The sequence below is a fragment of the Sarcophilus harrisii genome, chromosome 1 (genome assembly GCF_902635505.1).
Source record: "Sarcophilus harrisii chromosome 1, mSarHar1.11, whole genome shotgun sequence".
NCBI lineage: Eukaryota > Metazoa > Chordata > Mammalia > Dasyuromorphia > Dasyuridae > Sarcophilus > Sarcophilus harrisii.
The window spans coordinates 443,461,357-443,487,128 of NC_045426.1; the positions used below are offsets into that span (position 1 = coordinate 443,461,357).

At 34.6% G+C, this 25,772-nt stretch overlaps 1 protein-coding gene across 1 annotated transcript; it reads left to right on the forward strand.

Annotated features, from left to right (window-relative positions):
- The first annotated feature begins 15,620 nt into the window (after positions 1 to 15,620).
- On the forward strand, positions 15,621 to 19,841 carry LOC100926359 (protein DDI1 homolog 2-like). The gene has a single exon (XM_031946242.1). The coding sequence runs from the start codon at positions 15,849 to 15,851 to the stop codon at positions 16,980 to 16,982; it is 1,134 nt and encodes a 377-aa protein (XP_031802102.1). The 5' UTR covers positions 15,621 to 15,848; the 3' UTR covers positions 16,983 to 19,841.
- The last annotated feature ends 5,931 nt before the right edge of the window (positions 19,842 to 25,772 follow it).

Consider the following 25,772-nt stretch of genomic DNA (forward strand, 5'->3'; position numbering starts at 1 on the left):
CTGGGTGGTGTTACTGAGCTTCCTCTACAGACTGTGGGGGGGGGGGGGCAGCAGCGAGGCACTAGCAGGACAGGGATGGCTGTGCTGCGCCTGTGCTCTGAGACTCCAAGAGCCTACTGAGACACTGTGGGGGAGGGGTGGCCAGGTCCCAAGAGACTCTAGCTGTTTGGGGTTGTATTCTTCACCCCCGGTGTTTTTAGCTTCTCTGCTTGTCTGCTGGCTTGTTGCCAGGGCAAAGCATCCAATCCTATAGCAAAGCTCTCCCCACAGAGACAGCTGAGATCGCACCCAGCCACCCTCCAGTCTGCTCAGCTGTGAGCTGCCTGCCACACTTTCACTGCTTCCTGCCCTCAGCCTGCCCCTGATCTAAAACTGTCCCCTCCTTCGAGCAAAAACAGACCTTTCCTGGCGAATTTCAAGGATGTCTTCTCTTATGACTATTTGTGGGGTTTTTTTCAGTCAGGCATTAATTCAGAGGCTTGTCATGAAATGAATTCTGAGAGAAAATGCGGAGCTTACGCAGCTGTGTGCCTCCTCTCTGCCATTTTGGCTGGAAGTTCCACTTTTTTATTTACTTATAAAGACTTTAATATCTCTATATTTAAGTTACATTTAGTAATTTATTTTTTTCTTTGTGTTTCTTGAATCCTATAGTGCCTTGCTATTTTTATTTTCTTGAAACTGCTAAGATAAACTAGAATTTCTCATAGGCTTTTGTTTTGTAAATGGTTTTTTTAGTATCCTTTTAATGGGGCTTTTAGGAATTCAAATTTTCTATGTGCATCAGCTAGATAGATATCTAATTTTCCAGTAGCTTTACAGGTCCTTCTGCTATCATGATGTTTATTGCCTGTCCTTAGGGGTATTCCTTGATGACACCAGCATTACTCTATTAATTTTATTGTAACAATCACTGCACAAGCTCATGAATGCAGGGAAGAAATATTTTTAAACTTTGTTAAATGCTGTGTGAGAATGCTTTCATAACATGAGGATAGCAGTTGCTAGCTTTTGTTGGAATTACTTTTTTGGTATAATTTATTTTGCTAGTTTGCCATCAACCTCAAAAAGTACTTTTTGCTTTTTTTCAAAATTCCATTCTAAGTATGTGCATCTCCATTAAAAAAAAAAACCTTTATGATATTATGCTACTTTTGTTTGTATTAGACATAAGTACTGAAGTTATTTGTTTTGGGGGGGGTTTGTTGTTTATTGTTTATTGGTTATTTGGTTATTGTATTTGCTTGCTTTTTTCCCAATTACTTTGTGTATTTTAACTTTTCCCTTCAAATTTTATTAAGTTCTTTTTTTAATGATTGTTTTTCAGAGATTAGAAATATATTGTATGGTTAAAAAAAAAAAACAAAACTTTAAAACTCTTGCCTATAACTGGCAAGATATTTCAAGTTTCATTATTATTATTGTTATTCAGTTTTTTAATCACGTCTGACTTTTTGAGATCCCATGCACCATAGCATGCCCATACTGTCCATGGGGTCTTCTTAACAAAGATACTGGAATGCTTTGCCATTTTCTTCTCTGATGAATTAGGGCACACAAATTAAATGATTTCCCAGGCTCATGCAGCCAGTTTCAGAGGTCAGATTTGAAATCAGGTCTTCCTTACTCCAGGCCCAGTGTTCTATCCACTAAACAATCTGTCAAATTCCATTACAAGAATGTCCTGATTCAATTCCATAAGAAACATTCTATATCTATATACACAACATAATACAATTGTCTTTAAAGAATTACGTAAGTATTATAATAAGGGAAAAGGGGAAAGAGCAGGGAGGGGATGTTATTGACAAAGTAGCTGAAAACCATGAAGAATTAGACAAGAAAGGAGTTAAGTACAGTGCTGATGAATTTAAGGAGTGTGGTGCTTCATAGCAGATTCCATTAGGGGGTTCCCCATCCTCTGACCCACCCCCTTTAATTTCCCCTTCATGGGAGGAGGTAGGATGAGGAGTGGGAGGGGCAGTGACACAATCAACACCATTCATGAAGCAGCTTTGTTTACCCCCTATAACACCATTTAAAAAGACAGTAGTTAAAGCTAAAAAAGGCAGAATATATCTGATTTAAGAATAAAAGCATACCTGGTGATTGAAGAATTTGATTTTGATCTGGAAATTTGAATTTCCTTTTGATATGGAAATTAACAAAGATCTGAAAAGGGGTTTCAGTCTTTATGGGGCTACATACATCATCTTATGTTAAGGTGGTATTAGAGAATTTGTCTTTTGAAATTTTAACTCATATTTAGAACCTGGACAAAACTTGTTGTTGCTTTGGGAGTATAGTGAACTCTGTAGAATACAAGACCAATGAAATAGGCAAACTGGAGTTAATATACCAATCATCTTTGATCAACTAGCAGGTATAAGTCATTAAGCAGACACTTTAGTGCGGATTAATTACCCTCTGATAGCATATGAGCAAATTGCCACTGCTGCTATAAAAGCACGGGGCCCCCTCCCAGGAAAACAAGATGAGGGGAAGTCTTCTTGAAAATTGAGCAAGGTCCAAATGAACCCTTTGCTGATTTTATGGGATGTCTGCAGACAGCTGTCATACGAACTATTGGTGAAAATGCAGCAACAGGAATAACGATAAAACAACTTGCTAGAGAAAAGCTAATGAAGTTTAGCTTTTGTCCCTGACAAAGGGACAAAAGTCCTGTTCAAATCCCTCCAAGTCTTACGCTCTTTTAACTACATAGAAAGTATTTTGTGATAAGTGATCACCAACACTGAGCTCAATGATCTCTAGGAAGTTTGTAGAAGAATTATACTAAGACTACACAAAGATGCACCTCTAAAGGACATCATAAGACGCTGTGCCACAGTGGGCACAAATGCCTTTTATACCCAGGCTATTATGCAGAACATAGGAAGACAGGGTCCCTTTTGGAAAGGGACTTCCAGAGAGACTCATCAATGCTTTCAGGGTGGTAAAGAAGGGCATCTAAAAGCTCAATGTTAGCATAGAGATAGAGTGAGAAGACAGGGTGAGAAAACAAGACCCAAAACCCTGTGCCCAGAGGCTTCCATTGGGGCTCAGAATGTAGATTGACTCAGGGAAACAAGAGGCAGAGCCTAGCTCCAGGGCTCCAGGCAAAAAACAGGTAGGACATGGTGGCAGCTGAACTTACACACAGAGAGTCTGTAGAAGTTCAGTACTCTGACACAATCAATCAGCCAAAAAGCAATCTGATGGAAGAAAAGCATTACAACTGGGGAGAATACAGGTTTTATAACCTGACAGAAGGGCAGTGTCCAGTGTGAGCAGCTCCAATATAATTGCCAGGCAATGTGGAGAGATCCAGAAAGTGGTGAATGAAAGGGGCCAGATAGGTTAACTGCTTGGGGGAAAGGGTTTACTTGTATCTCTACAGATGGAGAAGGAATATGATGGGTGCCAACGAGCTATATTTGCCTTGTCCATTGGAAAGAGACAGAAAAAGACAAAAACATTGAAACAAAGGAGAAAACTCAAGAAACATTGGGTAGTTCTATCTCTGACTACATGTGTCACTGAAAAAGCATTATTGTTAAGCCAATATGTATGGCAATTGACTCATGAACATCAAAATTGTTGATTAGACTGTTATAGAACTTCAAAACCTTCAGGAATCATTGGATTCCCTGAAACATGATAAAGTTGTTGTAGGACTTGAAAACCATCAGGAAGCATTGGATTCCCTAATGCATAATAAGACTGATGCAGGACTTCAAAACCCTCAGGAATCATTGGATTCTCTAACACGTTATGAGACTATTGCAAGACTTCAAAACTTGCAGGAATCATTGGATTACCTGACACATGAAGTAATGGATAATAGATTGATTTTGGACTCTCAGGCTTCTGAAGGAGGTATATGTGTGATGGTTATTTATATACCCTTCTTCTAGGACTCATGGAAATCTTTTCCAATACCATGTTGATTCATATTGTTTGTCATATCACTGCTTGCATGTATAATTCATGTTTGTTGTACTACATTGAACCTGTACCAGCAGGAGAGCTATCACTACTATCCTTTGTTATATTATTATGTGCTTGTGTAATACTTCCATGCTGATGGATTTATATATATCTATTTCAAGTGAGACCCTTCAGAAACCCACTAACAAAATCTGGTTTACCTCCCCATTTCCCTTTGGTGTTTTCATTTCCCTTCCTGAGATGTCGGGGAGGGTATGATCACCTCCTTTTTGGTGTTTCATCCCCCTTTCTGAGAAGTCAGGAAGGGCGTTATCACCTGTATTCTAAAACAAAAGAAAGCTGAAGATGTAGAGAGCCAGAACTATGGAGAAGTGTACTTGAGACAAAGTGTTAACTCAGAGGAATTAATGAGACAATGGTTATCTAGTTTACATATAGACTTAGTACTTAGCATGGTGATATAATGGTTCTCTAAAGTCACACGTAATCGTATGCTGTAATGATATAATTACAATAAGGTATATGAGCCAACAAGGACTGGAAGAGAGACATTCCATCTCCCACCATTTTGGTGGCTCTCCTGCATCCTGCATTTCTCCACTGAGACCATGGTCCATCTGAAAGTTCCGCAGAAAGCTAGCCCAGCCCCAGGTGAAGGAGACACACTGTGAAGGAGATAATAAAGACTTTGGACTTTATTCCTGACTATTCTTGTGGTGATTATTCTGCTGAAACCAAGGCCCATTTGGAGGACCTCCAGAAAGCTAGCCAGAACATTATAAGGATAAATGAAAAAAAAATGCAAATGAAGATGGCCTAGCTATATCAGACCTAAAACTATATTATAAAGCAACAGTCATCAAAACCATCTGGTACTGACTAAGAAATAAAGTAGTTGATCAGTGGAATAGATTAGATTTCAAAGACACAATAGACAATAACTATAGTAATCTGGTGTTTGATAAACCCAAAGACTCCAGCTTCTGGGATAAGAACTCACTATGTGACAAAAATTGCTGTGACAATTGGAAAATAGTATGGAAGAAACTAGGCACTGACCACCACCTAACACCCTATACCAAGATGTTGGTATGTAAAGTCAAAATATGTTCATGATTTAGACATAAAAAGTGATACTATAAGCAAATTAAAACAAAGGATAATCTACCTCTCGGATCTGTGGAGAAGGAAGGAATTTGTAGTCAAAGAAGAACTAGAGTACATTATGAAATGCAAAATGATTATATTATTAAATTTTTTGCATAAACAAAACCAATGCAGATAAGATTAGAAGGAAAATAGAAAACAAGAAATAGAATTTTACGTCCAAGGATTCTGATAAAGACCTCATGTCTAAAATATATGGAGAATTGACTCAAATTTATAAAAGTTTATCTAGTTTACATATATACTTAGTACTTAGCATGGTGATATAATGGTTCTCTAAGGTCACACATAATCAGTATGCTGTAATGATGTAATTACAATAAGGTATATGAGCCAACAAGTACTGGAAGAGAGACATTCCATCTCCCACCATTTTGGTGGCTCTCCTGCATCCTGCATTTCTCCACTGAGACCATGGTCCATCTGAAGGTTCCGCAGAAAGCTAGCCATTGTCCATTTAGTCAGTGGTTAAATGATATGAACAGACAATTTTCAGATGAATAAACTAAAACCATTTCTAGTCATATGAAAAGATGCTCTAAATCATGATTGATCAGAAAAATGCCAATAAGACAACTCTTGAGGTACCACTATACACCTCTCAGATTGGATAAAATGACAGGAAAAAATAATGATAAATATTAGAGAGGATGTGGGAAAATTGGGATATTAATGCATTATTGGGATATTAATTGCAGTTGTGAACTGATCCAACCATTCTGGAGAGCAATTTGGAACTATGCCCAAAGGATTATCAAATTGTGCATACCCTTTGATCCAGCAGTGTTTATACTAGATCTGTATCCCAAAAAAGATCATAAAGAAAGAAAAAGGACCCACATGTGCAAAAATATTTATAGCAGTCCTTTTTTGTAGTGGCCAGTAACTGGAAACTGAGTGGATGCTCATCAATTGGGAAATAGCTGAATAAGTTATGAATGCTATGGAATGTTATTGTTCTATAACAAATAATGAGCAGAATGATTTTAGAAAGGCCTGGAGAGACTTACATAAACCAGTGCTATGTAAAATGAGCAGAACCAGGAGATCATTGTGTAATGATCAATTCTGGTGGACTTTGCTCTTTTCAACAGTGAAGTGATTCAGGCCAGTTCCAATAGACTTGTGATAAAAAAAAAAAAAAAACTATCTGCTTCAAGAGAGAGGATTATTGGGAGTGATTGTGGATCACAACATAGTATTTTCACCTTTTTTTGTTCTTTTCATGATTTTTGCTTTCTTTCTCATTTTTTTCTTTGATCTGATTTTTCTTGTGCAGAATAATTGTGGAAATATGTAAAGAAAAATTGCACGTGTTTAACCTATGTGGATTGCTTGCTGTCTAGGGGAGAAAATAGGCAAAGGGAAAGAGAAAAAATTAGGAATACAAGATTTTTCAGCGGTGGATGTTAAAGGCTGTTTTTATATTTATTTTGAAAATAAAAAGCTATTATTTTAAAAGGATAGTTTATAACTATTTTGGCTTACATATTAAGACAGTAGTTTTTATGAAATATATATAGCCTTATACATTTTATATCAAAAGGTTAGTAGATTTTAAAAATAAACTTACTTTAACTTTTCCAAAAGATTTATTTGTGTCCTTTTTATGCCATATCCCCAAGATTCACAAGTATGTACTTTAAGCTAACAGTATTTTCTTTCAATGTCTTGCTTAGAATATTAATGATTAAGCAAATTAAGCAGACTGAATAACTTTAGAAAATCATAAGGTCTCAGTCTCACTGTTTGTTATACTTGAGATATTTATGACAAATAGTCCTTCCTAGTTTCCCCCAGCCTTAGGCATAGCCTTTTACAACTGAGGTCAATAATGGTCAAAACCCAGCAATAATGCACATGGAAAGCATGGTTCATGACCTACATCCTTGAGTCTTAGCCAGTTAACTCTTTTAAATCTTCAAGAACACTTGAAAACCTGGAGGTTTGATGACAATTTGTGAGATTAGATGTGGGGCTATCTCTCAATTAGCAAGAAATAATCTGCTGCTGATATTTTACCCTGCTACCCTCAAATGAATAGCAATATTTGCTTCTGGACAGAGATAGATAAGGCAGATACAAAAACAGAAATTCCATGAACCTAGAGAATACACCTTAAGGGATTCTTAGCAAAATATACCCTTCCTCACATTTTATGCTCACATTGAGAAAATAAGGCAAACAGATACAATAATATGGTAAATTATATATATCTAGATTGATGCTCTGGAGTGGCTTTGTGGTACAGTACATAGAGTGCTAGGTCTGGTGTCAGAAAAACACATCTTGAATTTAAACCTGGCCTGAGACACTTCTTAGTTGTGTGACCCTGGGTAAGTCACTTAATACATTTTGGTTCAGTTTCTTCATATGTAAAATGTAAAATAAGCTGGAGAAGGAAATCATTCCTGTATCTTTGACAAAAATAAAACAAAACAAAAAGGGGTTACAGAGTCAAATAATATTGAAATGACTAAATAACAAAAAAATCCTAATATTCTATTCTGGTGTCTAACTATAGTGTGGAGATGATCCTAAGTTCTCAAGATCTGTACCAATGGATATAAATTCTGTAAGGTCTTACTAAGCTATAAAGAACAATTTTGGTTTACCTGTGCAGGCATCACAATCCACTTTTATCTGGATTGATTTATTAGCTCTTTAATTCTTTTTAATAATCTCAGCATTCTTAGATCACACAAAAAATAAAGAAGAAAGGAACAAGTAAAGCCTCTTACTATGATTCTATATTTCCAATCAAGATGGAAGTCATCAGCTATTGCAAGATTGATTATTGATCTCTGCTCTTGGCTCTTTTTTTTTCTTTTTAGCAATATTGACTCAGATCAGTTAAGACTTTGTATAATCATTTGCTAACTTTGCTGTTAGAAGTCAGCTAAAACACCATCCTTTACTGTCCTTTCCAAATTTTTCAAATTTTCAAGATGATTTTCAGTATGCCCAATTTTTTCTTATGCAACAAAATGCCTTTGTTGCCTTTTAAATAAATATGCCCAATAGTTGTTTCCACAATAACAAAAAAGAGGATTGATATATCAATTTAATTTTTATTCTTTCACAGTGAATTTTAAATGGAAAGTTGTTTACAATGTGTTTAAATTACTCAAAAAATCCCTCTATCCTAGCAAATGTATTTCAGTAAGTCAGTATTAACAGCTCCAATTATATTTTAGAATTTTAGACTACATTAGGATTAGGTCTTTTTATTTCATTAAATTAATAGAACTCAAATGAAAAGCAAAACAAAACAAAGTTGGACATTTGGACACCAATCACAGCTATTTTATTATTCACATACAAGTTGAATACAAATCTGTTAATCAACTGAAGCTGTTCAAATGAGAGGGAGAAATTCTGTTCCTTATAAGAAATATCGCTATAACATTTTGAAACATATGAAAATGAAAAATACTATCAGGGTTACTTGCACTGGAAGGCTTCAAGAAAACTGGAGTGTAATTGATATTGTATATTTACTATTCCATTCCTGGACCATCCAGGTCCAGGTGGTTCTAGGAAGAGGGCTGGCCGGAAAAATAATTCATAGTAAAAACACAGTATTATGGGGAACAGAGAAAAGGTAATGAAGATATATATGGATTTCCTGACATGAAGTTAGATGCAAGAGAAAAATGCCAGATATCATATAGGAAAAGTCCAGAGACAAGAGGATGTCCAGGAAATTATATTATTATTCACTCATTTTCCCGAGCATATTACCTTTGTGTTTTAGCCAGCTTTCCCTATAATTTTGTGCTTCACCTGCTGATAGCTCCTTGGTTGCAACTGAATTGGAGAAAAAATTTATAGGAGAAGTGATATATACATCAGGGAAAGGTTACATAGGACATTCTCAGAGGTCTCTTCCAGTCATGAAAATCTGACTCTTTAGGTATAGCTTGGTTCTTGCAGGAAGGGTTTACAAGAAAGAAATTTCTCTTTTCAAGTAAAATCTTTCTGTTCCAATTAAAAATCAACTTCCCAGTTTCTGGGCTTAAGCATCATTTCAAATGCTAGCCATTATTTTTTTAAATGACAAACTCCTGCAAACTACAGATATTAGATATATTGCATTTCAGTTACTCAATTAACATTTATTTCGTATCTCTTCAATGCTAGACACTGATAACAGATAAAAAGACAAAAGTGAAATAAAAAGTTCACTAATATTGTATATATAATGGAGGGTCCTAAATACTAGAATACTAAGAGAAAAAATATTAATGTTTCCCAATAATATTTATAAGGCAAGGAAACTAGACCATATTTAGAGTATGTTCTGAGTACTATGTAATTAGGAAAGACATGAATTAGCTAAGGAACATCCAGAAGAGGACTATTAGGTTGGTGAAGGATCACAGGATGGGACCATTAGTATTAGTTGAAGAAACTGGGTCAGTATGGGAAAAATGGGGAAGAGGAAAGAGCACATGATAAGATAGCTCTAAATATATGGCAAAGGGATTAGAGTTGCTTTGTTTGGTCCTAGATTATTAGATGCAATAGATGAAAATTATAAAAAAAGCCAGATTTATTATGCAGTAATGTAAAGAAAAAATACGAATAAGAGCTACACAAAATGAAATCTATTATTTTAAGTTATAATAGACTCATACTAAATGTATTAGGATCAAAGATTAAGAGATAGAGGGAACTCTACTAACAGGTACTACTCCCTCTTTTAACAAATAGGAAATTGAAACTGACAAAGGTCAGGTAAAATATCCCAGGTTGTACAGGAAATAAAAGCAGAAACAGGATTTGAACACAAGTCCTTTGACTTTTGAGTCAAAGCTTCAATTCTACCACCCTTGGTCTTTCAAAGAAAAGATTGGCTGGACACTTAAAATATGTCAAAGGCAATATTCTTACAGAGTTATTGGTTGGAATGAAAGGCCACCAAAATCTTATTCAACTTGAAAATGCTATTTTAATGAGAAAAACATAGGAAAACTAAGAATTGTGCAATTATGGACATTCATCCCTGCCCTGAAATTGAGAAAATGGACCTCTTCCCCTCTGAATAATGAGCTAATGAATGTGGTTGTAAACTTACATAGGTGATATATTTGTTGGTTTTCTTTTAACTACTTTCATCATATTTTTTGTAAAAATCGATTAAAGCCAGTTTCTCACTGAGGTCAGAGTGAGGAAAATCATGCTTTCAGAAGTAAGATGATATAAAAAACAAAATTATCAACAAAAAGTTGGGGTTATTTAGTTGTTTGTTGTTTTCCCCCAAGAAAAACTAAACAATAAAAACCTTAGGCAAATATGGGTTTTAGGCTTGACTATCAGTATGAACCTCAAGAAATTCCCTTCACTAAGCCTGAGTTTTTGAACTAAATGAACTAGAGGATATAGATAATTCTTCTAGCTCTAAAATTCTATCATTCTGTATTTTCAATAGGAAAACACTAAAAGCAGCTCTACATTCTTTCAAGGCCTTTCAAATACTTCAACTTTTCAGTTTTTAATGGCAGAGATGAAATAGGGGAAAAATACCATTGAAAACAATTATTTTCAATATGGAGCTTTTTTTCCCTTGTTTAAAACTCTATTGTTGCAATCTTAGTAGTTCCATTAGCTGATTTTAAAATTTTATTGGGCAGAGAAAATTCAGAAAGCACTAAATTTCAGCTAACTAAAATCTAAAGAAATTAAATTAAATGGATTTTTTCAGCACTTGACTTTTTAGGCAGTAAATGTACAACAAAGAAGCTGGAATAAAGAATTTACTTAATAGAAAAACCTTACTTATAATCAACAACAAAAAATATTCATCCATAAGCTACTAAAGAAAAGACATTTAATAGAAACGTGAATAGGGAATGGAGACATACAGCACAGGAGATATAAAATGCAAGTGAATAAGAGCCCACGAGACATATTATAAGGGATCTCATGAGTCCCTGAATGCCTTTCCCTTCAACTTGTAATATCAGAAAAGCTTGGCAGTGAAATTTGAATAGATTAGGTGATACTGAGATAACATATCTGGTGAGAATAATTCATAATCAAAATCTCTTAAGAATCAGAGGTTTTGAGAGTTGGAAAGGACCTTCAGAACACACACAAACCCCACAATGATATACCTGAAAAATAGTCATTCAGCCTTTCTGAAGACTTTCATAGAGAATATATGATCTTAGTTTCAAGCTTTATCAAATAAAAACAAAGAAATAAAAAAGGGGGAAAACAGGAGGGGAACGTTACTAATTAAAATGATTACCTGATAGACTACAATCATTTGTTGAAGAAATATGTTTGCTAAATTTCATTTATTAAGGTAGGTAAGTTGGTTAATACATTTAAAAATGATTTTCATTTAAAAAGGTTAAAACAGAAAGGCATCTGATCGACCCTGAATTCACCATAAAATCCAATTAACCAGTAAATACCATTCCATCAGTGTTCAAGTTACACTATTGGTCTATATATAATTTGAACTCCTGGAATGAGATATCTTTGAAAGGAAAAAATATAAATTGAAAAATAAATATAGTTTACACTCCTAGAATGAGATATCTTTGAAAGGAAAATAATATAAACTGAAAAATAATCATTGAAAATTCGCCACAATAAAATATATTCATTATAAAGTTGCCTTTCAATTTTAATAAAGATGCTTTTATTCATCATTTAATCACTCTATTATCTTCATCTACATCATATTCACCGATATATTTAGATTTTGTGAGACATATATTTAGACCTAACTAATGATGAGTTCTTATCATTTCTTACATAGCATTTAGAGCTGAAAAGAATCTTAGAAGTCATCTATTTCATCCTTCATTTAACAGATCTGGACTCTAGGGAAGAGGTGTAGATTGCAATATATTTTGTTAGACTTGTTTGTTGGGCTTCCTTAACTGTTTTTCTTTATTAAAAAGGAAAGTTAGCTCTTTCATGGGTGGAACCGACATGGCAGAGTAAAGACAAGAAGCTGCTCTAGATCTCCCAGATCCTCTCGAAATATTTAATATAGTTTTAGGTTTGGTACTGCAAAGCCACCATCATTTGTATTTTTTTTTCCATTAATTCCCTTGATATTCTTGACCTTTTTTTCTTCCAGATGAATTTTCTTCAAATTAAAAACGTTTTGTACAAACAAAAGCAAAGGAAACAAGATTAAAAGGAAAATACAAAGTTGGGGGGAAATCTTTACAAACCACTGTCTTGCTGATAAAGGTATCATTTCTAATATATATATAAAGAACTATGTCAAAATTATAAGAATACAAGTCATTTCCCATTTGATAAATGGTCACAGAATATGAATAGACAATTTTCAGATGATGATATTAAACCCAATTGTAGTCATATGAATAAATGTTTTAAATCACTAGATTAAGGAAATGCAAATTAAAACTCTGAGGTAACACTTCATATCTCTCAGATTGGCAAAATGATAGATAGGAAAAGATAATGATAAATGTTAGAGAGGATGTAGGAACACTGGGATATTACTGCATTGTTGGTGGAGTTGTGAAATGATTCAACCATTTTGGAGAGCAATCTGAAACTATGCCCAAAGGGCTATCAAATTTTGTATACCCTTTGATCCAGCAGTGCCATTATTAGATCTGTATCCCAAAGAAATCATAAAATAGGGGAAAAAAACCCACATGTGCAAAAAGAGTAATAGCAGCGCTTTTTGTGTTAGCAAAGAATCAGAAATTGTGTAAATACCCATCAATTGGGCAATGACTGAAAAAGTTGTGGTATATGAAAGTAATGGAATATTATTATTCTATAAAAATGATGAACAAGCTGATTATAGAAAAGCCTAGAACGATTACATAAACTGATGCTGAGTGACACAAGCAGAACTAGGAATACATTGTACATAATAATAGCAAGAATATGTGATGATCAACTATGAAAGACTTGGCTCTTCTCTATGGTCCAAAGCAATCCCAATAGACTTTGGACAGAAAATGCCATCTGCATCCAGAAAAAGAAATGTGGAAATTGAATGTAAATCAGCACATGCTATGTTCACTTCTTTTTTATTTTTTTCTTTCCCATGATTTTTCCATTTTGCTCTATTTTTTCTATCCCAACATGATACTAAGTGGAAGAAAAAATAATAAAAGCAATGAGATCAAAAAAAAAAAAAAAAAGGAAAATTCAATGTGTATGCTTATACACTTAGTCAGTTTTATATTGAGGGGAGACAGTCTTAGGAAATGACCATCATGAAAAAAACAAATAAACAAAAATAGAAATTCAATTTTTAAATAGATACACATAAACACATTCATTACTATCTGCTAACAGTCCTCTTTATACCATAAATAAAAGTTGTTTTGAAAAAAATTATTCAATACTTTATTTAAAGTTGTTTTTCTTAGAAGCAATGAATCTTCCAATTATGCACGATGCAGGTGTGAGCACATACACACACTATTTTTTTTTTTTTTTTTTGCCAGAAATGCTTCACAAAAATATGCTGTATTTAGTGGTCTGGTGAAGGCATAAAAAAAAAAAAAATTAACTTTACCGCTAATCTTAATATGTATACAGGTGTTAATGTATTTGATCCCCTTTTACCTTTAATTTTGAAGTAAATTCTTCTACTGAAGTAAAATCTTTGATCTTATATGTTGGAATCTTTACAAAGTGTTAAGCCATTGGAGTTGATTTGATCTCAGAAAGAGATATTTTGGGCCAGAACTTGAAACAAGGTACTAAGTGGAACTGATAGAACAATGCTTGTGTTCACACCTCTAGAGAGCTCATAAGTATCTAAGTACTCAATGGAGTTCACACGTTTGGGAGGATGCAGGGCTTAATAAAGCTTAGCCCGAATTCACACCTCCCTTGAAGCCCTTATGGCCAGAGAGCACTCTGGGAGATAACCCAGAATCCCTCTCCCTCCAGAAGGCGGAGTTAACTTTTGGGAGATCACATATATAGGGAGCTTTTGAAGCTTGGGTTTAGTTCTTCTTGTGGGACTTAGGAGAGAGACTCTGGAAGAAAGCCTACAAGCTCTATCTTCCAGGCAAGAGATTCATTGCATCTTCCAACTTGGTGCTGGCTGGAGGCTGAAGAAAGCAGAGACAGAAGCCAAGGACAAAGCTGCAAGATCTCTTGGAGCCAGGCAGAGAGATAGGCCTCAACTAACTGGGCTAATTTGGAAGGAGAAATAACCGTTTGCACTTTTACCAGCTGGTTGCGATTTTGGAGTAATTATTTATTTCAACTGAGACTAAGGCTGCCTCCAAGAAAACCTTCACACTTTTAGATTTCCAGATGTCAGTGAAAGCCCTCTTTTTTTTTTGTCACACACAAACCAAATTTGAAGACATCATATTCACTGTAAGAAAGAGACAAAAGTTTAGTGGCTGGAGTAATGAAATTGCCCAAATAAACATTTAGCAGAAAAATTACCTATGCAAGTACCCTTAAACCTTTATTTGAAACCTTAAAACCCAAGAATGGATAACATCAGGAACATTTGCCAAAAATCTGTGATAGACTTTAATATTTTCATTTAGTCTATATAAATATTCTCTGGATATTTATTAAATGCTCTTTCCCAGATCTTCTAGACAAATTTGTCAATAGAGACTTCCCCAAAAAAGTTATTATTTGTATTCTTCAAAAATTACAACTGGAAAGACTGTAGAATCAGGGGGAAAGAAGAAGAAGAAGAAACTGACCTGTAATCTGAGAATAAGGGTTCAAATTCCACTATTGCCATTTTGATTTGGTAAATCAGTTAATCTCGGTGAATATCAGTTTCTTCCTCTATAAATCAAAGGGTTGCATTAAGGTGTGTTCTGCTTTCCCTTCCAGCTTTAAATCTTTTTTATTCCTCAAACCCAGGCTCCCCTATTTAATTATTGTGGGACTGTGAACCAAATCAAAACCAATCATTTTTTTTTTTTTTAATTTAATAGCCTTTTATTTACAGGTTATATGTATGGGTAACTTTACAGCATTAACAATTGCCAAACCTCTTGTTCCAATTTTCCCCATCTTTCCCCCAGATAAAGCCAATCATTTCAAGAATAAATTCTTACATATGACAGCCACTGTGCAAAATGTGAGAAATCCAAAGGTAAACAACAAAAGAAAGCCCGAACCAGAGGGTCTGCCTTCAAGGCCCTTTGATATAAATATAGAAATAATGAATCAAATGATTAAGGGCCAAAACCGCTTGGAAAGGGGGGGTCAGAGATAGGGCGGGCGCCCCAGGCAAAGGCCGTGCAATTAGGGTGGGATCTGCAGAGCGGCCTTCCAGGGCACGAATTTAGGGATGTCCCTCCCTTTCACAGGGGAATTGGGAAGGGTCAATCTTATATCTCTTTAGGGCTGTGTTTTTCTCATACAAAAGGTATGAAAAAGAAAGGAATTAAACGTGAACAATTAGAAACTCTGGCCCCGAGTCTGCTTGCTTACTCCTTCAGCATCCTCCCAGATGCTGCCGAAAGGCAGGCTGGGAACTCTGAATAAAGGCTACTAGATCTCACTTCCCTTGACCTAGCTCCTTTCTTTACGGCCGCTTTCCTTTACGGCAAGGTTTGCGACATCTGTCCCGGGCAGCCGGCGAGGCTTGCCAGAGGTTAGCGGGGATCGGCCCCACTAGCAATGACGGTTGCTCTTTGAATGCTCAACTGACTGAGGAAAGGGGTCCCGTGCTGGGGCCGCGCGGCCCCGCAGGCCCCAACCTCCCCCTGAGGCCAGGCCCGGCTATGCAGCTCACTGTGTACTGCGTGCGGAGGGACTCCACGGAGGTGACCTTCTCCCTTCAGGTCGACCGGGAATTTGAGCTCTACAACTTCCGGGTGCTCTGTGAGGTGGAGTCCGGCATCCCTGCCGGGGAGGCGCAGATTGTCTTTGCAGAGAGCCCTCTGGAAGACAACCATCGATCCTTGGCGTCCTACGGCCTGAAAGACGGTGATGTGGTGATTTTAAGGCAGCTGCAGAACGTCGAGCCGGGCGCCTCCGATGAATTCACGGGGATAGACTTCAGCAGCATAGCCGTGCCTAGCACGTCGTCCTCCCAGCACCTGCAAGCCGCACAGTCCGCGGAGAGCTTCGCGGAAATGGTTTCGACTCCCCAGGTCACGGACAACCCTGCCGTGCTCCGAGATATGTTCCTTTCCAATCCCCATGAGTTGGCTCTGCTCAGGGAGCGCAACCCAACTCTGGCCGAAGCCCTGCTCAGCGGGGACCTTGAGGAATTTACTAGGGTTTTGATAGAGCAACAAGAAGACCAAGCAATGAGAGATGAGGAGACGTTTCGCCTCTTTGTCGCCGACCCCTTTGATCTTGAAGCACAGGCCAAGATAGAAGAAGCCATCAGGCAACAAAACATTGAGGAAAACATGTCCATTGCAATGGAAGAGGCCCCTGAGAGCTTTGGCCAAGTAGTGATGCTATATATTAACTGCAAAGTGAATGGACATCCTGTGAAAGCCTTCGTTGACACAGGGGCTCAGATGACTATCATGAGCCAGGCTTGTGCAGTGCGGTGTAATATATTGAGACTTGTGGACCAGCGGTGGGCAGGGATTGCTAAAGGTGTGGGAACTCAGAAGATAATTGGTAGGGTACATTTAGCTCAGGTTCAGATTGAAGGAGATTTTCTGGCATGTTCTTTTTCTATAATAGAGGAGCAACCTATGGATATGCTTTTGGGCCTGGATATGCTTAAGCGACATCAGTGTAATATTGACCTCAAGAAAAATGTCCTTGTAATTGGTACAACAGGCACACATACAGCCTTTCTTCCAGAGAGGGAACTGCCAGAATGTGCAAGGTTGGTATATGATCCAGGTCAAGATGATCTGCGATTGGAGGAGAAGCTCTACAAAAAGCTCTAGAAGATTCAGAATGTCAGAATTCATGATGCATATAGTATATGTGTGTTGTATTTGGGATGGTTTATAGATTAGAGAAGAATGATAAAGAAATGACCTCATAGATAGTATTATCGATATTAACTTTTAGGTGGTTCTAGCAATTCAGTCCATTTTTAAGGACTATTTTGAGATCAGTAAAACTCTAAATCTTTATCACTCTGTCTCTCTGTCATAGCTTCAGACTGCTCATACAAATCGGCCTACAAGAGCCTGTTGAAGGTAATACTGTGAAGACTTTTAGAGCGTCAGCTGACTTCCAGATAACTTGTGAATAGAGGGGATATTCCCTTCTCTTACTGGACTTTTATGTTCTCATTTCTGCCAGAGAGCCTTGTCAGACAAGACAGCAACCAAGTTTTGTGCTATCATTTTGGGTAATTCGATGGGGAAATGTACAGCTATTGTTTTGTATAATTCATTGGGGGAGAAAGAAATAGAAAGTTGAAGATAGCTTAAAATCTCTCCTGTTAAGATAAACACCTATTACATTGAAGTTTATCTTATTAAAGAATAGAAAGCTAATTTGTTGCAGCTTTCCAGATTTACAATTCATAGATATTTCTAGGTGAAAAGAGGGGGTGTTCAGAATATCAGGATCTGAGTTAAGCAAATGGCTTTCATGAACATGAATGAACATGCAACCCAAGATTAAATGATAGAATGAACCAGTTGACCTATAGTAAACTAGTCATGCTGAACTTGGAGCTTTCTGCTAGAATATGGCAGAGCTGTTCTGCCCAATAAAATAAAATGTAGTAAGACAAACAAACAAATGCAATACATTGCAAATAAAGGAAAGGGAGCCCTTCCATTTACAGGAGAAAAAAAAAATTCCACTCCCAGCATCTATTGAGAACTCATCTGCAGAAACACCTGTGGCAATAGATATAGGCAAACATTATGTAGTTATCATGCATAATGAAGCAATTAGAATGCCAATATTAAAAATACTGGTGTGGATGACTTCAGTGTAGATAATCCTTTGATAGAGGTAGAGGTAATACAACATAATTTCCAATCTCTAATTTTGGATAATCCTCTTTTTACTGATGATTTATCACTCTCCAGAAAGAAATGTTGAAATGTAAAGAATAGGTAAACTGCCACATTTATTGCTCCTCATTAAATATTTAATGATTGACTTTATGTATTCAACAGCTCTCTGTGCATCCGTTATCTGCAGAGATATCTTGTTTATTTGTAACTACTCTGAAGGAACTTCATGAATTTCTGTTCTTCATTTGTAAATATTAAAGAAGTCATATCTGAAGAAACCATCTGTCATTAGAAAATTATAATAGTTTAAGACTACATTCTCAATGAGGAGCTTTCTGAAAAAAGAAATCTAAAGGCAACAAAATAGGACATGTGCGTTGGTCAGAATTCAAAAAATCTTTGTGATATCTGTACCAATGACAGTTTAACAACTATATCACTGATTCCTGGAATGGAAACTGTTAACACTAAAGGTTTATTATAGAGCCTAACTGCTTTAGAAGTCCAGAAGTTAACAGTATCCAGTAATTTACAGCTAATCTGTATTGCTAAACTTGGCTGAAATATTAAATTAGCTACTAAACTGCAACTGAGTTGCAGTCTTTTCATACCAAGTTAAATCCATTGATTGTCCTCAATCAAGATAGTCAAACACTATTTACAGGACTGCCTAAAAGCAGGAAATCCTGTATCCTGAAGCTTTGATTCTCCTTCATAGATTAGAGAACCTCTCTGTTCTTTCATTGATTTTCATGCTACAACAATGACTAAAGTCATTGTCATACTTCTTGGAATTTTCATTGAGTTTGCAAATATAAACCTTTTTTTTTTTCTCTCATTTTGTAAACAAAGAACATCATAGGTCCTAAATAACAGTGGAAAAGATGAATTTGAATTGTCCTCATTCCTTTGACAAATATATCTGAAGTATGTGTATAAAGGGGTGTGTGTGTGTGTGTGTGTGTGTGTGTGTGTGTGTATCTGCAAATAAAATGTTGAGATAGAATTTTTAAAAGCTTTTGCAAAAAATTTGGCCAGAATAATTTGTGATCTCTTGAATTTGTCTATTCCATTTGATTTTTAAAAAGTGTGGAGTGGAATGGGGTGTGGGAGAAGAGACTTAATACTGCATGCAAAAAGAGAACTTTTCTCATTAAGATGATGCATTCTGGAATAAAATGGATATTTTTACCTTTAAAATGAAGAAAATTCTCCTGAAATTATAATTATTGGTAGACTAATTTTGTATACACTTAATGCCTGTTATGTTCTTGGACTGTTATCTAATAAAATATAGCATACATTCATACCAGCAGCTCAGTATAAAACAGATGAGATATATTCCTTTTGTTATACTGATAGATGAGATATATTCCTTTTGTTTTATTGATTATTAAGAAGAGGAAGAGGCAGAATAATAATCAGATGGGTTTTGATGCTATAGTATATTTTTCCAAAGACAAAATAAGGGATTTGGAAATAAATTTCTGTTATAGAAGCAGCCTATTTGTTAATTTCTCCTTCAACATTTAAACACCTTCTATGCACTTACCAATAAATGAAGTCATTCCTGCCTTGAAGCAACTCACATTCTATTAGGAGAAAAAGCATATATTATAAATACATACAAAATAAATCCATTTTTTTTTTGGTTTGGTTTTTGTTTTCTGGGTGTGAAACACTAGCATCTGAGAACAGGAAAAATTTTCTTTAAAAAGTGTTGCAGTAGTTTCTGATAGTTTGAGCAAATATACAAATATAAATTTACCTCTCGTTAAAAACTATCAATATTGCTTTTGCTTTGCAAAGACTAATGAAACAAAATGATTTCTTTCCTAAAATTATTCCCAATTTATTTTAAGAGTGGGTATTTACACATATATGTAAACATGTATGTATGGCATATTTACACACATTATATATATATACACATGTATACAAAGGCACACAGCACAAGTACTGAGAGTCTTTGAAAGTGTAATATGGGCTTTTCTGTTAAATCATAATATTCAAATCACATGGTAAAAAAATAGCTTTTATTAGTCCCTCTCCTCCATTTCCTAAATTCAGCTAGTATTCAATTGTTCTATTTTATATTCCTTTGGAGGAATCAGTTTACACCTTCACCAGTAATAAATTAGCATGCTTATTTTTTCATGTCTTTACATTTAATTTTGAATTTTGTTATATTTTATCCCCTTTGCCAATGTGTTTGATATAAGATTATACTTCAATTATTTTGTATTTCTTTGGTTATTAGTGGATTTTTGAACATTTAAAGAAACAGATAGTTGATTTTTTAAAATAACCTTTGAGAAATATAAAAGTTGCATTTGAATTGAAAAAATAAATTTCACAAGTATATGAGGGAGGATAAAGTGCTATCAATCTGAGCGGGGAAAAAAAGATTTTAATTCATTAGAAATCAGAAAGAAGATATTGCTGCCTTCAAAAATATCATCTTTGGCTATATTAAAAGACTTAGCAGGAGTAAAGAGGTTTTTATTTTTTTATTTTCTTTTTTATTTTATTTTCTTTTTTTATTTTTTTATCTTTATTTTTTTATTATCTTTATTTTATTATCTTTTATTATCTTTAAAATTGCATTTACTTTTTCTGTATTAACATGTATGTAAATGTCCTCCCCCCAGTTTGGGTACTGCTTCACCTGCATCCTCAAATTTTGCTATACTGGTTTACTGTTAAGTTTTAAATTTGATATTATAACTTCACAAATTCAAAGAATGTCAGAGAGCAGATAATGCAAGTCCCTCATTTTGCAGATTGATGAATCTGAATCTCTGTAAAATTGTGTCATCTCCAAAATTTCACAGGTAGAAGAGTTTTGATCCGAACCCAGGTTTTCTAACTTCAGAGCCAGTGTTGCTTATGTTGCATCATATTGTCTCCCAGATATTCCCCAATCTTTTCTTGAAAAAGCTTTTAATTTTACATTTTAGTTCCTTTTATCTTCTCCACCCAGTAAGCTATTCTTAGTAAGAAAGAAAAAGAGGGAAAAAATATTTCAGCTAACATTATCAAGAGATCCATCGAGCCTGATAATATATACAATGTCCACATCTGGTTTGTCCTTCTGCAAAAAAGGGGAAGGGGGAAACAAAATTTTCTTAAAAAAACCAAAACACAAACTTTTCAGATGATGTAGATGGACATGCGGGAAACAATGCAATTCCGAGACACATGGCTTCAGGAATTTGGGCCAAAGAAAGATGGTTGAGATGAGTAGTGATGGTTTGATGTACCTAATATATATTGCCTTCTGTCTTCTACTCAGAGACTAACTGATTCAACTACAATGACTTGCCTAAGTTGTGTGTTATTTGTTGGGGCTAGGGTTAGCCCCTTTCCCTCAAGAGCTGGTTCTAAGAAAGATACTTGTCACAGGACAACTATTTTCTAAGGACTCTTTGGGCTATAGATCAGGGGATATGGATATTATAGTGAATTTATTTCCACAATTAGGAGCACTGACTTGCTCAAATTTATTTAATGTGGTCTTTATTAAAGGAACACTTCAGTTGTATCTATGGAAATATTGAATTGCTCTGTTAGATCTACTCCCTGATATTTTATAAATACATTAATTTTTTAAAAATAAAATTTTCCTTCCTACTATTGTGTTCATTTTTATGATCTTACTTTGTATCCTCTTACTTGCTAAAGCTATTATTTTAGTTTCTTTGCTTATTTTCCAAGTAAAACAATTTCATCCATAAATAGGGATTAAGTCCCCTTTTACCTTTCTTGTGTTTCTGTTTGAAATATTTGCAAATTGAATCAACAGATCATGTCATATATATATATATATATATATATATATATATGTGTATGTGTGTGTGTGTGTGTGTGTGTATGTAATTTTCAGGTATTTAAAATGCCTTTGATTTATCAACAACTTTATACCTTTTTAAATTTTTCTTGTTCTATTGATACTAATAACATTTTAGAAGTTGCCCCTTGACTCTACTGCTGTATTTATTTGAGAATTTTAAAATGTATTCTCATTGATCTCTATATTTGTTTTTGATTTAAGATAAATTCTATCTATTATATTGTATCTAGTAGATAATTTGTAGGCTATTTAGAAATTCATGTATGCCTCTGCTTTGTAGGATTTTTTTCATCCTAAATGAATTTTGTACTTTGTCAAAGGCTTTTCTTCATTTATTGAGATAATTTTGTAGTTTAGTTTGTTTTTGTTTTCATTATGATTGAATGTTGAATGTTGAATTCATCTTTGCATCCCTGATATAAAACTAATGAATGATTTTTTGAATGAAAAACTGGAATTTGTTTAATAGAATTTTATTAATTTTAATCAGTATTGATGATATTGTTTTTTTTCTTTTCTATACCTTTTAATTTTTTAAATAACTTTATTTTCATTTTTTCAAAATATATGCAAAGATATTTTTCAACATTCTCTTTGCAAAACCTTGTGTTCCAAATTTTTCTTCCTCCCTTCCCCCACAGTCTCCCTTAGAAAGAAAGTAATCTATGTTAAAACATGTACAATTCCATGCATATTTTCACCTTTTTCATTCTGTACAAGATAAATTAGATGAAAAGGGGAAAAATGAGAAAGAAAATAAAAAAACAATCAAATAACAAAAAGATAAAAATATTATCTTGTGATCCACATTTAGTCCCAACAGTCCTCTTAATGGATGCAGATGGCTCTCTCCATCACAAATATATTGGAATTGGTCTGAATCACCTCACTGTAGAAAAGAGCTATGTCCATCAGAATTGATTATCATATAATCTGTTGTTGCTGTATATGATGCTCTCTTGATTCTACTCACTTCACTTAGTATCAGTTCATATAAGTCTCCCCTGGCCTTTCTGAAATCATGCTGATTATTTTTTATACAACAATAATATTCCATAACATTCATATATTATAACTTATTCAGCAATTCTCCAATTGATAAGCATCCACTCAGACTTCTGTAAATCATCCTCACCAAAGTTCTAATTCTCTTAACAACTCAAGTATAGAAGTATACTTGTAGAAGTATACTTTTAGAAGTATATAGAAATTATTAGCTGAGAGAGTTCTGGTTAGTGTCTATATAATTGCAAGTCCTGTCACACTCGTGCCTCTGTAGCAGGCTAATATTTATTTTCTTAACTCTTCTATTTCCTCTTTCTGCCCCAGTGGTATGTATTATTCAATGACAAAATCTTTTTTTTTTTTTTTCCAATTCATTGTCCAAGAATAGGATGGTGCAATGAAAGAGGAGATGAAGAAAGCATGTCTTAACTTAAGTAGGAGAGATATAGTATGGAATGGATAATAAAATAAATGTATTACCATACTTATTCTTCCCTTTCGTGAATTCCATTCCTTTTTTGCTAACTCCATATTTATCTAGGATATTTATTCTTTGTGAGTCATTTTGATTCTGTTATCTTTATTACAAAGGTCATGCTTTTTGGTGGAGGAGAGATGCAAAATAAGTGAACACATGTTTTAGATAAACTATACTTTCAATTATAGAAGTAACTGGCAGCTATCATTGCTAAGTTATCATCATTAATATTTGAAAGATAAGGTGTCACCCCAGTATATCAGAAGGGGAAATGTCCCATTTTTAAATAGGAATAAAATAGAGACAATAAGGTTTAAGTCAGTGAGGATGACTTTTATTCTTAAAAAATTCCATAATGAATCTATGATTGATCATCATCTAAAAAGAGAAGCAGTAATTGAAAGGCACCAATATGTCTTTATCAAAAACAGATTATGATAAACTATCTTTCCTGGTATGATAACTATTTTTAAGGATATAAAGAATGTTAGAAATATAGTTTACCTGGGATTTTAGTAAAGAAAATACTTTTTTTTCATCAAGTATTGATAGATTTTATCATTATTAGATGCATTAGTATCTCATTGGATAGTCACACTCAAAAGAATAGTTATTAATGGTTTAAAGTCAATAAACCAGGGGGCTCTATTGAATTATATCAGGAATGTGTTTAAGTTTATACTATTTGATATTTTTGTTAATGGCTTTGGATATAAACATCAATGGCTTGCTCATTAGAATTGTAGATGACCAGTACTAGACTTGTTATTCTCCAAAAGATCTTGATGGGTTAGAATATTGCACAGAATTTCATAAGTTGAAACTTAATCAGTATAAATATTATCTAGAGGTACAAAAACCAGCTTCCCAGGTACAAGATGTGGTAGCCATGCATAGAAAGCTATTATTCTAATAAAGATCTGTTTTGTTGTTGTTTCTATTTCAGTTGTCTGGAAGCTCTATATAAATTGCCATTATGATCTGAAGACCAAAATTAATTAATCTGATCTTAAGTTTTATTAAGACACTTCCAGAAATAGTAAGAAGATAATTTCTTAGTACCTAGCTCTTCTTAGATGTCATCTAGACTGAATACTCTAGGCACATAGGCACATAGACAGAACTATTAAGTTGGAGAGCATATTAAAGAGAAAAACCAAGTTGGTGAAAATATCACAGCTTTAAAAGTTTAGGAAAGTCTTCATTTTACAGATAAGGATAGTGATATCCAGGGTACGGTATGAGTTGCCAAAGTCATATTGCTAGTAAGAGGTGAAACTTGAATCCAGTTCCTCTGACTCCTAAACCAGTGATCTTTCTGTTGTAATATATTAAATCTGAGCTTTAATTACATCATCCTCCTATCCCCTTATTCAGTTCTTCAGATAATCTTTTTCTGTACCATGATTTCTTGATGAGAGTTTTCCTTTATTATTACTATTATTTTAAATCTGCATGTTCTTTCACCTTATCATATTACTATTTTAATTGAATAATGGGACTTTTGTCATTTTTTTCCAAATTTTATTTTTGCAAACCTGTGACTATGTACTGCATAAAATTTTAAAATTGTGTCCTATAAGTAAAGTTCCAATTCATTGACCTGAAATTCGAGGATTTCCATAAGGGTTTTGTGTTTTATTTTGTTTGGGCTTTTTTGTTATGCTAAATCTCATTGTATTTTGCTTCACATACTCTATATTCCAGATCAAACTTGATTGCTCCATCATCAATGGGAATATTCAGAGTATAGTTTGCAGAGTGAAAAGCCTTCTGCATTTCAAATCAAAAGTCCTGACTTTGAATACTTTACTATTCATGTCATCTTGAACATGTACCTTCATCTCTTTGAGTTGGTTTTCTCATACAAAATGAAGGAGTTGAATTTGATGATCACCATATGTTCTAATCATGGTTTTATTCATGTCATTTCTTACTTGATGTGGAAGGGCTCCTCAGAAGTTGATCTGTGGGAAGCTGTAATACATAGTTCCATTTTTGCATTAAAAAAAAAAAAAACAAGCAAACAAATACTGAAAAGTAGAAGGGCTATTTCCTTCTTTAAATCTCTGATATCATCTTCAATGAACCATTCCTATAGATTTATCATATGCTACGTTTTATCATAGCTACTATTAACTAGACTGTAAGTTTCTTGAAGGCAAGAACCACTATTTAAATATTTATATTCTCAATGCTTAGCATTACATTTGTTTGAATAAACCAAAAGTCTGATTTCATCAGCACTCCTGGTGTGAAATCATCCTCTACAAAGAACTATGTGATCCATAGTGACTTAGTAAGAAAATCCTAGGCACATTTAGAAGTTCTGAGACTTGCCTGGACTCTCACAGCTAGTTAATATTAGAGGAAGAATGTGGACACAAGTTTCCTTTAGCCTTTTAGAGCTGAGCATTCT